A 14,033-nucleotide genomic window follows, 5' to 3' on the forward strand; every position below is an offset into this window, starting at 1 on the left:
AGCTGCATAGACAGTTACAGTAAATACCATGAGGGTAGGCCATGGGGCTAAATCCCGAGTCCAGGTAAGATCCCCAATCACAGAGAAAGGATTATGGTTTCCTCCACTTCCCTAATAAAGTACAGTCTGTGTCCTAGAACACTGACTCCCAGATTTTAATGCACACACCATTTCCTGGAGATTTTGTTAACATCTACATTCAGATTCACAAGTCTGGGATAAGGCCAGCAATTTTGCATTCCTAATCTGCTCCCAAGTGATGCTGGTGCTGCTGGGCCCAGGGCCCACACTGAGTAGCAACATGCTGGGTCAGAGGTGCACAAAATCACCTGGAGGGCTAATTGAACCACAGATTGCTGGGCCACACTCTGCTCACCCTTAGACTATTTAAGCAACACTGCCTTATTCATGAATCCACCTCTCGGATCAGTCTCTGCTTTGGAATTCTTTGACCCTTAGACTATTTAAGCAACATTGCCATGTACTCTTGTGTACAGGGCTTTAAGAGTATGTGCTGTTTCAATGCCTATAGCAACAGCAAAGGAACCGCAGCAAACATTTATGTTATGAGATTCTGATATAATGGGTTCAGGTATGGGCCTTTGAACTCACATTTCAAACACATCCTCAGGTGATGCTAATGCTGCTGATATGGGGATCACATTTTGAAAGCCACTGTCCTAGGTCATTCCAGAGATGTCAGCTGTTGTGGTTTAATTACCACGATTAAAAGCAGTGGTTCTTGGCCCTGGCCACACAGTTGAATCACCTGCGGAGCTTTTTGCTGTTGCCCAAGTTCCATTTAGAGGTAGTTAAATCAGAATATCAGGGCATGGGGCCTGGGCACTGTCATTAAAAAAAGAAGTCTCCAGACAGACTGCAAGGTGATTAGCCCTATCCCAGGACTACACAGAGCACTAGCTGCATACCTGTGAAACAGGCCTGGGTCTCAGAGGCAGTCTGTTCACAGCACAGATGAAAATTCAAGGACAGACTATACTGACAAAAGTGAACAGAATTTACTAGACTGTCTCTCCTCTGGTCAGGAGTGAAGTCCCTTTGAATGCTGGTCTTTACTCTTTCAGGTCATCAAAAGAAACACAGTACTTTAAAGTTCAGTATGACTGCTAAGGTCCCCCCAACAATCTCAGGATTTCCATATCCTTCAGGATAAGCAAGGACATGGTCCAACTGTGTTTTATAGTTGATGGCCTTAGCTCCTGTCTACCTTGTGCTGAAGAGTGAGGAACCTGAGCCAACAAGGACCTGGGTAGGAGGGCAGTGGAGTGGGTTGGAAGGTAGAGATCTGGGCTCTAGCACTCCCCTGGGATGTGACTAGCCATGTGACTTCTTTTCTTCTCAACCAGCGGTCCTCAAGATCACCATGGTGCTCTCTCATTCTAACATCAAAGGCTGACTTGGGGAGTGGGAAGTATAATAGTAAGGACTCACTCATTTGTTAGATAAATTTTGAAGAAATCTTGAGCAGGAAAAGAAGTTAAATCTGAGTAACTCAGCCGTGTTTTTCTGAGAAGTTATAAAATTATATGATCTTGTCATAAATTTTTATCATCACTGTTTATACTCACCCAAAGACCAGTGATTAACAATTGAGGAGACTGAGAAGCAGGAACCGGAGACAAGGAGATAGCTTAGGAGTAGAGGATAGGGCTGGAGAATGCGTGCTGGCAGCAGGGGTTGGGAGCAGAAGAGGAAACAACTACACATGTGAATACAATCCATATGAATGTCTGACTGCTTCTGGTTTGTTTTTCCAGGCTACCATTTTTTAAAGGAATCTGTGCTGATTGCCATCATTGATTCTCTCACTCTGTCTGCAGACCAGGAAACCCTGGCCCTATTCCTAACTTCAGCACAGCCTAACTGGGCAACCTTGGGCACTATTTCAGCTCTCATGGCTTCCGTTTCTTTTCTTTTTTTTTTCATCTGATTCTTGCCCAGGCTGGAGTGCAATGGCATGGTCTCGGCTCACTGCAGTCTCCATCTCCCAGGCTGAAGCAATTCTCCTGCCTCAGCCTCCCGAGTAGCTGGGATTATAGGCGTCTGCCACCACACCTGGATAATTTTTGTATTTTTAGTAGAGAAGGGGTTTCACCATGTTGGTCAGGCTGCTCTCGAACTCCTGACCTCAAATGATCCACTCACCTCAGCCTTCCAAAATGCTGGGATTACTGGCATAAGCCACCACACCTGGCCTCGTTTCCTTTCTTTTAAAAAAAAAATGTGGGTAAAAATCTCTATTCTTTGTATCTGTAGGAATAAAATGAATAAACGATGTGGCAGTGCTCCTTGCAGGCTAGCTGGTATGCTTGTTTTCATCTCCTCTGCCAGGAGAACGAGCGAGGTCACCCACCTGATGCCTGGACCTCCATGATGTACTGGTGCAGATCCTGTCCCTGCTGGATAACCTCAAAGGTCATGTTGTTCATGGCTAGCTTCCGTTCTGTGTGGCGCTGCAGCCGCTGTTCCGCCAGGGTTAGGTCCTCTGTGTTGAAGTCATTCATCTGCCGAAGCAAGTCTTCATTCCAGGCGTCTAGCTCTGCTGTCACCTGTGAGGGAACCACTGTCATCAGCACAGGCTCACCAGGTCCACGAGAGACTGTTAGGTTAAGGCTCACAATTCCAAGCCTTATTCATGAATCCACCCCTCAGTTAAGTCTCTGCTTTGGAATTCTCCAACCCTTAGACTATTTAAGCAACATTGCCATGCACTCTTGTATACATGGCTCCAAGAGTGCTCTCTAGGTGTTTCAATGCCTATAGCAACGCAAAGGAACAGCAGCAAACATTCATATTATGAATTATGGCTTATAAAGTTTTTGCATACTCCTTGACATTCAATCCTCACAATAACTCAATGATGCAGGCATGGTGGAGATCTCCAGGTCCATCTTCTGGAAGAGGAAGTTGACCCTCACACAGACAGATGGGGTTATTTACCCTGCCAGAGAGGGATAAAGTTCTTCTACTAACTGCAAAGACTTTGTCTACCACCCCACAGTTGTTGCCGTAACAATTTTCATAACTAAAGAGGTCCTCAGAAATTAAGTAGTATTCCAAAAACAGAAACTGAGGGCTAGAAAAACCTGGTGAATGGCCCAAAGTTACACAATCAGTTAAAGAGCTGGTGTCCATCAAACCCAAGGGTCCTGCTCTGGTTCCTGTGTTCTATTGTGCAACATTCTGTCCTTCTATTACAAAGATTGATACCTAAAAATAGTGACTAAACAAAGTATAAATGTGTAGCATACCTCCAGGAATTCAAGCAGATTTAATCAATTGAAAGGCATTAATGATTCTAATGAATACTAAAGCATGTAATGAATGGAAACATTGCCTTAATAGCAGCTTGCTAATTGTTCATTTCTCTACACCTTAACTCACATGACTTCACTGGGTCTCCTCTCAGTTTTCTGCAAATAGAGACTAAATCCTACACTTCCTTTACAATCTCTGCAATCATCCACAGACTAGGAACTCAGAAGTACTGAACTAGATAATTCCACCTGTGTGAATCAAAATTAAAAGTTTTTAAACATGATTTTCAGATCTGCTATCTCATGCTACCCCGATGACACCCCTTGAAGGCGACAGCATGTGTACTGTCATCCTCTTCTCTCAGAAGAGGAAAGTGTCACTCCAGGTCACACATTCCCAGGATGGCCCAGGCCATCTAAGCATATATCCCAGAGCCTTAGTTGGGTGGTTTTCATGATGCTGGGTCTCATGCCAGCTCCCACATGGCATAACCTTCCAAGTTATCAAAAACTGCTGCTCCAGGATCATCAGGGACACAGGGAGACAGACGATGGATTGAAGCAAGTGGGAGCGGTGCTCTTATAGTCCATGCTGGGATACACACACTGGGATGGGAAAGCCAAGCAGCCCCTCACAAGGGGCTGCTGTCTGGGTCACAGGATTTCATTTTTTTGCCTAACAAAAAGACCTTTCTTCAAGCAAAATAGAAACAGATTAAATTGTACTTTCTCTCTTTGAAGCAGAAATGGGGAAATTGAAAATATCACTCTCGCTGCCCTAGGTTCTCACTTCACACCCCACATCTTTTCAGGTCAATTTAGAGAACTGCTGAGCTCAGCAGGAAAACCCAGTATTACTTATTGTGGGGCATCCTTGGGGGATCTGGGAGCCACTGGGTTGGCAGGCAAAGTAGGTTTTTGTTAAAGCCCCATCTTTGAAAAGTACTTCATTCTCTAACTCGAGAAAGGGGTTAGACTGATGAGACTAAAAGAGATTATTTTAAAAAGATAATTTAGCCTGGGTGCAGTGGCTTGTGCCTATAATTCCAGTGATTTGGGAGGCCAAGGCGGGAGGATCACTTGAGGCCAGGAGTTCAAGACCAGCCTGGTCAACGCAGTGAGAACCTGTCTTTCCAAAGCAAATAATAATAAATTAGCTAGGCATGGTGGCATGCACCTGTTGTCCTTGCAACTTGGGAGGCTGAGGCAGGAGAATCACTTGAGCCCAGGAGTTCAAGGTTGCAGTGCGCTATTATTATGCTACTGCACTCCAGCTTGGGTGATAGAGACCCTGTTTCTAAAAAAAAAAAAAAAAAAAAGCATAATTTAAAGTATAAATAGGCTTTTATAGTTTTTCTAGAACTAGGCCTTTTTCATTACTGTATTTTAAAAACTGAAGTATAATTTACATACAAAATACACATACTTTAAGCATTCAGTTCTGAGTCTTGACAATTTTATACACCCATGTAGTCATCGCCAAAAATAAACTATAGAGCCTTTCCATCACTCTAGAGAACCTATTTGTGCCCCCTTCCAATCCATTCCTCCCCTTCCCAACCCACAACTAGGTACCAATTTCTGATTTCTATCATCATAGATGTAGTTTTGCCTATTCTTGAATTTAATATGAATGAAATAATACAGAATTTTTTTAACATCTGGCTTTTATTCAACATGTTGTATCAAGATTCATCCATGCTGCTGTGTGTATGTTTAGTTCATTCCTTGCTACATCTGAGTAGAGTATCATTGTACATATAGGCCACAATGTGTTTATCCATTCTCCTCCTAATGAATTATTGGGTTGTTTCCAGTGTTTGGCTAATACGAATAAGGTTGATGTGAAAGTTCTTATAGATGTCTTTCTGTGGACATAAGTTTTCATTGCTCTTGCATAATTACTTAGGGGTGGAATTATATATAGGTCATAGGGTAGGTGTATGTTTAACTTTATAAGGGAACCATCAGAGTTCCTCAAAATGATTGTAATATTTTACATTCCTAGGAGCAACGTATTCAAGTTCCGGTCGCTCTACACCCTCACCATCATTTCATTATCAGTCTATTTAATTTTAATCATGCTAGTGGGTGTGAAGTGCTATTTCATTATGGTTTTAAGTTGTATTTTCTTGATGACTCATGATGGTGAGAACATTCTCAAATGCTTATTGACCATTTGTATATCTACTTTTGTAAGATGTCTTTTCAAGTCTTCTGTCCTTTTTAAAATACTGAGTTAATTAACTTTTCATTGTAGACTTGTAAAAGTTCTAAATATATTCTGGATGTAAGTTCTTTATCAGATAATATATGTAAAATAGCCCAAATCACAATTTTTACTCCATTTTCTGGCCTACAAACTAAGGGGAATTAGAATAAAACTAAGACAACAAGCATGAAAGGAAGAGCCTGCCTTTTCTTTTGATTTTAAGTTCTGTTTGTTTCTGTGAAACTGAGTCTATGAGTTATCTATTTGCTGCAGGAAGATCTAAGGAGTCCCATAGCTAGGAATCTATGGAGTGGAAGGTGCTGACGGTCCTGGTGAGGTAGAACAGAGTCAGGTCAGAGGGCTTTAGTTGAGAGAGTGATCTCAGAGGTCTGGGATCTTAGGAATTCGAATCTAAGCTAAATGTGAAATATGTCCAGGATTCTATATCTGCTGTTTCTATATTCTTTCCTCTCCTCTCCTTACCCTCCTCCACTCTCATCACCTGAAACTACTGAATTGAGGAACCCAGGTCGGTTATGAAGCCTGATGAATGGGAATTTCCAGGGTCTCCTCCTAAGGCTGCCCTCCCTGGGTCCACAGGCTCTCTCCTCTTTCTGTTGGACTCCCCCTCCCTTCTCTCCCCCAGGCACTGATGCCCACAGCTTTCAATTAGTCTGATTTGTGTGTGTTTAACGTATACTGTAATTTAAATTATTCTTTCCTAAGTATTTTCTGTTTCCTCAAGGAATGTTTTTTTCATTAGGTTCTTCCTCCCCACCTTCTTTCTGGGGCATAAGGCTGGAAGACAATAGGGGCTCATTTTTTAAAAAGAAAAATAGTTGTTTTCAAACCTTAAGTTGACCTTACTGCTAATGAACAAACCTAGGTTTCCAGGCTTACCCTGTGCTCTTGTTATGAACCAGCCAGATGGTTTACTTGCTGATGCTGAGAGCAAGTTCTGCCCTCTCCAGCCTTCTTCACTGGTCTAATAGCCCTGAAATGCCCTTGTCCTTCCTCCCAATCTGCTTAAGCCCTGACCACTCTTCAGAGTAAACCCTCTGGCATGAAGAGCTTCACGACAACACCTAGACCCGAATATTTTTCTGTAGCTTATCTAATAACATGGGTCATGGGTTAGTTTGCTAATGCAGAGAGACAAGACTGAAAAGAAAAGCCTGTGCCAGCAAGTGAATTTAGTGATTTAACACCATCTGGAGAGAATTTGTTCAGGGTAGAAACTAGGGCCTGAAGCCAGTGAATGAAAGATGGAACACAAAGTTCCCAGAGCCATTCCGCTTTCAGTCAACCTATTTTGCTTTCTCCTTCCACTCATTTACCTCCATCTCAGTTCCTGGCCCGCTCAGTTCCCCACTTGCTCTAGTGGCCTCTGTCTCCCTCACTCTCCTGAATTAACTGGAGAGTTAGGAAATGATGATTTCTTTGACAGATACATTGGCAATATTTCTATTCTAACAATTGTCTACTCTAGAGACATCAATAAGGGAAATCAGAGAAAGCACCAAAATAAAATTTAAAAAAGGGTAAGAGGCAGTGGGAAATGGAAAATGGGAAGCCTCACTTCAAAAAGAAGCCCAAGGTGTTCCTGCCAGATGAGATCCACCAAATCCAGTATTCTGCCATCAAAATTTGCTTCACAGGAGCTGGTTTAGCAGCCACCTTGGGCTCTGTTTTCAGAGAGCTCTCTCCATTGGTTCCTTCTGTTTTCTTGGTCATCCCCAGTATTTATGCATAGAGAAAGCTATAGTCTCTCTTCCCCAGATGTTTTGATCTGTATCTGCCTGAATCAAAATTCACCTGCCCTCTTTTTTTTTCCCACTTCCTGTGGTCTACCCACTTCAACTCATTATCACCTGCAACACTGGAAATCTCACTGTGTAGTTCTTTCTTCAGATCAGTGTTTAGATGTTGGCAATAATGATGAAGAAGATAGTATGATTGAAGAAGACATTTTACTTTGTATTGTGCATTTATTATGGGGCAGGTAGTGTGTTAAGTGTTTGATCAAATTTATTTAATCCTCATAGCACTATAGGAGGAAATGAAAGCACAGAGAAGTCATATAGTTTTTCCCATGGTCTCAGAGCTGGTGGTGGCAGAGTTGAGCATTTAATGACCAAGTCCAATGCTCTTAACCATGGTGTTACATCAATAGGGCTGCTCCAAGAATTGATTTTGGGGGATATCTTTCTTTTTACTATTCTCACTTCAGAAAAGTGCCAGTTTTACCCTTCTTGTTTTCTTCTTCTTCTAAAACAAAAACAAAACAAAACAAAACAAAAAACAAAACCCATAATTCAGTTTTCTTCACTTCACATGAGCCTTTTAAATTAATCATATATTTTTGAGCAGACCAAGAAATTTTGTGTTTGTGGCCTTAGATAAATGCCAGGCATAATTTATCCTTGCAAGAAAACACATTGCCTTCCTCCAGTATTTCTTTTCTTTTTTAAAAACATTTTTTGGCCAGGCACAGTGGCTCACGCCTGTAATCCCAGCACTTTGGGAGGCTGAGGCGGGCGGATCACAAGGTCAGGAGATCGAGCCCATTCTGGCTAACACGGTGAAACCCCGTCTCTACTAAAAATACAAAAAAATTAGCCGGGCGTGGTGGCGGGTGCCTCTAGTCCCAGCTACTCGGGAGGCTGAGGCAGGAGAATGGCATGAACCCAGGTGGCGGAGATTGCAGTGAGCCGAGATCGTGTCACTGCACTCCAGCCTGGGCGACAGAGCGAGATTCCGTCTCAAAAAAAAAAAATTTATGGAATGCTTCACGTATTTGTGTGTCAGGGGCCATGCTAATCTCTGTGTCGTTCCAGTTTAGCATATGTGCTGACGAAGTGAGCACAGTACAGTGTATTTTTAAAGAGTTTAGTAATTTTTTTTAAACCGACTCTGCCAGATTGCTCAGTATAAAGGTAATATTAACCTATATAGAATTATTTGGTTATTCAGATGCCTTTGTCATGAATGGGAAACACATCTGCAATTTGGTATTGAGACTTAAATTGCAGCAGATAGAAATATGATCTGTTCCCAACACAGGCAGGGTCTCTGTAAGGCAAGAGCAAATGACTTTGGCTCCCACAGTAGGTTCTCTGCATAAACATTCAGGGATCTCCTAATATGACTCAGTAACAAATCAGAAGAGAAACAATGAGAAAGAATAAGAAGGGATGTTTAACTGCTTAAAACCTGGAAGCAAATATATATATTTATAAAAGAAAACATATTATGAATAATAATAACAATGCTGACTACTATGTATTAAGTGCTGATTAACTGCCAGGAGCTTTGCTAAAAATATTATATGTTAACTTATTAAATCCTCACAGTAACCCAATAGGCTGGGAAATATTATCTCATTTCCATTTCTCAAATGAGGAAACCAAGGCTTCAAGGGCAACTTGCCTGGCTGGGTGCAGTGGCTCATGCCTGTCATCCCAACACTTTTGCAGGTGGATCATCTGAGGTCAGGAGTTTGAGACCAGCCTGGCAAGCATAGTGAAACCCCGTCTCTACTAAAAATACAAAAATTAGCTGGGCATGGTGGCGCACACCGGTAATCCCAGCTACTCTGGAGGCTTGAGCCCAGGAGAATCACTTGAACCCAGGAGGCGGAGATAGCAGTGAGCCGAGATCATGCCACTGCACTCCACGTGACAGAGTGAGACCCTGTTTCAAAAAAAAAAAAAAAAAAAAAAAAAAAAAAAAGCAAAGCAACTTGCCTAAGGCCACACAACTAGTAAAGTTAGTAAAACAGGTTTCAAACCCAGGCAGTCTAACTCAAAATCCTACACACTTGATCACAGCATTACTGTCTCTCAGCAAAGGTGATTATATACATTAATCAACACTACATATGTTGCATATGTTAAGATTCAATCTCATTCCAATTACCAGTAGGAAGAAAGAGTCCATGGCATTTCATTGTGATGGGATGCCATTGACATACCTGGGTTGTCAATTGCAAAATGAGCATCTGTCTGTTTTATGACATCATTATTTTTGTGAAGATGAGGAAAGTGGAAGACAAATATTCTCCACTGGCCTACAAATGCTGGCTGATAGGGAAAGACATATTGCAGCTGAAGAAACCATCTCATTGCATGGGAAGAACTATTTTATCTATAATTTTTGATATAGGTTATCACAATGAATAAAATAGCTAAAGTACCATGGTCATTTACTCTTCTTGTCCAATATAATGCTGATTTCCTCTCTGTTAATCAATTCTTAAAATGATAAGATTAGTGAATTCTAAAGCAGATTATTTTAAAGTTATCATAGCATTTCCCTGTTTTAGTAATAGGTATAATCTCTCTGAAGAGTTAAAATATTTGTTTAAATAGCTAAAGACCTTTGGGGATATTGTAAGAAATTTCCAGAAAAGAAAAGGGACTTGGAAATAATGAAATCCAGTCAGTTGTTTTTAATTTTTGGCAAAATAATGTGATAACATATTGCAAAAATGCTATAATTGATGAGTTCCAATGTTCAATTACTTAATTTCTATACCAATTGAATAATTTGGATAATTGGATTATTTTTATGGCCAATTTTATGTTCTTTTCTTCTCTATCATCATGATTAAAACTGAGGTCCTTGGCCAGGTGTGGTGGCTCACGCCTGTAATCCCAGTACTTTGGGAGGCTGAGGTGGGCGGATCACGAGGTCAGGAGATCGAGGCCATCCTGGCTAACACAGTGAAACCTCATCTCTACTAAAAATACAAAAAAATTAGCCAGGTGTGGTGGTGGGCGCCTGTAGTCCCAGCTACTCAGGAGCCTGAGGCAGGAGAATGGCATGAACCCGGGAGGCGGAGCTTGCAGTGAGCCGAGATTGCACCACTGCACTCCAGCCTGGGTGACAGAGCGAGACTCCATCTCAAAAAAGCAAACAAACAAACAAAAAAACCCTGAGGTCCTTGATATAATCACAACTGTCAGTTAACAGGGTTGGGAGGGATCTTGGTCATTCCTTTTTATACTTGTGTCCCTACCTTTGCCTTTTATCATTTTGAGATTTGTGGAACTCTATTCTCCTTTTAAAAGATCTCTCTTTTGCTGAAGAGTTCCTATAACGTATATTGCTCACTCATTCTAGAACCTAGTTATGCCTGAGTGTCAGAATGTTTTTCCTCCCGTGTAAGCTGAACATCTTCTACTGCATCCTTACCAGAAAGGAGAAGCATGCAGCATTTGAACCTTGATAATATTACTTGAGTTCAGGTCCACAGCCCCAGACCCACCCCATTACAGAGCGATCTGAACATTTCCATCAGAGATTTTTGACAGTTCTACGGAAAACAGGTGACCTGACAGAATACTAAAGCTGTGTGAATAATCCTGATTTTTTTTAAAAAGGACGATAGTAGGGAAAACCTCCCAGTGATCCTGAAATTAATTTGTCAAAAAGTCTAGAAGAGACTATGAAATAAATATTTTGTGAGGATTAGGTTTACTTCATTGTATTAATTCTACACGTTCTTCCCAAAGTTTCTGGGGGTACATTTAGAAAATGTGACAGTGATCACTAGGAAGAGTCCACAAAGATGACCTCAAATAGATCTTAGCTTCTTTCTTGATATAGTTGCTATGTTGGTGGATTTGGCATGTTACAAATGTGGAGAAGAGCAAGGCCTTGCAGTCTCGAATGGTTTTTATGGAAGAAGAAGTGGCGAAATTGGACTAGATGATGGGCCCTTAGATGATCCACAGCTAACAGTGACTGTGCAGACTAATGGCTCTGTGTCCCCCAGATAAGAACCTGTAGTGACACACCAGACAGCCCTGTCTTACCTGCCCAACTTTTCAAACAGCCACAACATTGATAGTAATAATAAATTAAATTTATATCTATTTTCATAGGCAGAAGAACTGTGCAAAAAAAAAAAGACTAAATTTGAGTGACAAAATATAAAAGCTGCCATTTAAGTTTTTTTTTTTTTTAAGTCAGTGTACTGGAAGCCCATACTTTCAAACGACAACCAGGAGCTTTTAAGCAAGCAAAGCCTAGACAAGACAGGTAACAAAGTCATTAAAAAGGTACCTATCTCCTGGGCTGCACCAGAGCCAGTACTCTGAAGAGGACACATCCAAGCCTGTATGTGAGCCAGGCTCCCTTCAGCAGACAGTGACCAAGAGAGTTAGTGTCTAGAGACCATGTCCTATCTAGAAAGAGGTGAATAAAATAGGGGATATATACCACAGAGGGCTGACACTAAGGAGAAATCATTATAACATTTTTAGAGTCAGGGGGACTTCAGAAATAACTCATAAAATCTCACCATTTTTCAGATAAAGGAAAAGAGGCCTATGATAAGCATTTTCAAATATTTTTAAGGCTCCCAAATAAGAGGGAGCAGACTAGTTCTTTTTTTTTCCAGAGAGCGGAACAAGGACTGAAGTGTAAAAGGTGGAGATTTTGGTTCAACACAATAGTGAGATCATGAGCATCCCTCGTTTCTTCTCCCTTCTCTGCTAAGCCCCTTTCTGGGCTCTGGAGATATTCTGGTAGAGGCTGGATGGTATCCTCCAGGGATGCCAAATCCTAGCCACCAACTTTTGCCTGCCCTCAGGTGTAACCTCATTGGGAAACCCTCCACGAACATCCTGACTGGGCTAAGCATCTGCCTCTTCCAGTGTTCTCTGCAAACTAGGAGCCTCTATCATAGAATTCTTAAATTGCATGATGATTCTCTGTTTCTGTGTCTCCCTGTTATATCCTTAATGTCCAACATAGTTTTTGCTACATAAGGAGGTGCTCACCAAATGTTTACTGAGTTGAATTTCTATATAGGTAAAAGGCTGACTGAATGGTCTCTTTCTAATATAAAATGCAAAGGACCTCTGTGTGCAACTAATTGAAGAGTTGAGACCACCAGTAAGTTATAATCAGCTTATCTTCTCTAGGCAGAAGTTTCTTCCTTGAATGCCATTTCTCCCCAGCCTTAGCCTGGCCCCTATTTCTTTTACATGAACCCCATAGATTTAGAATTGGTATATCATTCCCTACTCAGGTTAATTACTCAAATAAACTTTCAGGTGCATTAAGCACACCTTGCTTGCAATTACACAGAGATTTAAAAGAAAAACCATAAAGGTGGCCCATATTTTCAGAAAGTCCCTTGTCTAGAATATCTTTCTTAGTGTCATTTCTAAGGCTTTCCAACATGAGTATGCCCATCTCAGAAAATGCCCCAAATTATCCATTGATAATAGAAAAACTATCTTGATATAAATATGCATATATGCGTATATACTATATTATGCACGTATATTTTATCAAGCCAATACAAAGTATATAAAATTTCCCAGGATTTTCATTAGTAGACTGGTGCTGGAGTCTCACTCTGACCACATGGCAGATGGCTCTGTGTAGTGCATGAAAAAGAGGGCTCCTCGGGGAAGGTAGGAGTGTCACAACTCAGTGGCTGACTGTGGCTCATCTGTTCATTGCTTTCAGCACATTTCAAATTATTGCTTTTTTTCATGTGTCTAGTTAAATAGATTTATCTACTATCTAGTTTTAACTAAACTAACCTTCACAAAAAGACACATGGTTTAACGAGTTTCCTGCAAAGAAACTGCAGTTTGAAGATAATACTAATCATGAAAGCACAAGAGAACTTTGAACTCTCTGTCAGCCACATTATGGGGTAAGGCAACAATGACAATCTAATCTGATCTCTCAAGAAACCAGGCAAAAAAAATTGGAAATTATCAGAAGACTATTTGAAATATGGAACCCACAACTTCTAATGAAAAAACTAAACCTCTCCCAAAGAGCATGTTGAATTTTGAAATTATTAGCCAGTGACCGAACATTTTTATAACTTAAAAATGAATAAATATTTATATGTAGGGGGTTGCAAGTTCAAAAAAATTGAGACGGTACCCAATCAAAAATATCTGGAGACCACTGGCCTATTCTTGCTTCTAAATATATTTTTCATTTCTTTCTGATTATCCTAATTGTATAAAACTTGGAAATGCAAGAAAGCATCAAAAATAAGAAAAAAAATCACCTGTATTCTTACCATCACAAAATAAACATTTGTATTCGGTGAAATGTCTCTTCTATCATAACTAGTTTATATAAAATGTCTTTCATAGAAGGAGGCTGAACCTACAGGAAAAAACATTACAGAACATCATGTTTCACTATAGGTCACTTTGGTCTCCATGGAATCCAAGAAGGTATACCAGGAATCCAGCTATGGACCTGGTTTTGAACATCTGACTAACAAATTTAGGATGTTTCACCTTACGTGGGCATGCCCTGTGATCTCATTCCAGGTTATAATGTGAGCACCATTATTACTGAGTAAAAAGAGACAGGTGCAGCAGCTCATGTGCTATCCTAATGATTACATTAACTGGCTCATCTGGGCCCTCAGTGATATGGCTAAGGAGTCATGTTTAGATTCCTCAGATGCAGGGTAGCAGGCCTCCTCCGGTGTTCAGTAATCCCGAGGAATTTGGAGCATGTCTATCAAATGCCTTCCTTTAGGAAAGAAACCA

At 40.9% G+C, this 14,033-nt stretch overlaps 1 protein-coding gene and 1 pseudogene across 20 annotated transcripts in view; both read right to left on the reverse strand.

The window, feature by feature from the left end:
- Positions 1 to 14,033, reverse strand: part of KALRN (kalirin RhoGEF kinase) — a 687,608-nt gene that overhangs the window by 305,434 nt on the left and 368,141 nt on the right. For all 20 annotated transcript variants that reach the window (XM_054551360.2, XM_054551365.2, XM_054551362.2 and 17 more), the window contains exon 14: positions 2,375 to 2,570. In XM_054551360.2, the coding sequence (XP_054407335.2) occupies positions 2,375 to 2,570 (196 nt within the window). The remainder of the gene's footprint in view (positions 1 to 2,374; positions 2,571 to 14,033) is intronic.
- LOC112132859 (U6 spliceosomal RNA) lies at positions 8,264 to 8,356 on the reverse strand (annotated as a pseudogene).

Source organism: Pongo abelii, chromosome 2, assembly GCF_028885655.2.
Source record: "Pongo abelii isolate AG06213 chromosome 2, NHGRI_mPonAbe1-v2.0_pri, whole genome shotgun sequence".
Classification (NCBI taxonomy): domain Eukaryota; kingdom Metazoa; phylum Chordata; class Mammalia; order Primates; family Hominidae; genus Pongo; species Pongo abelii.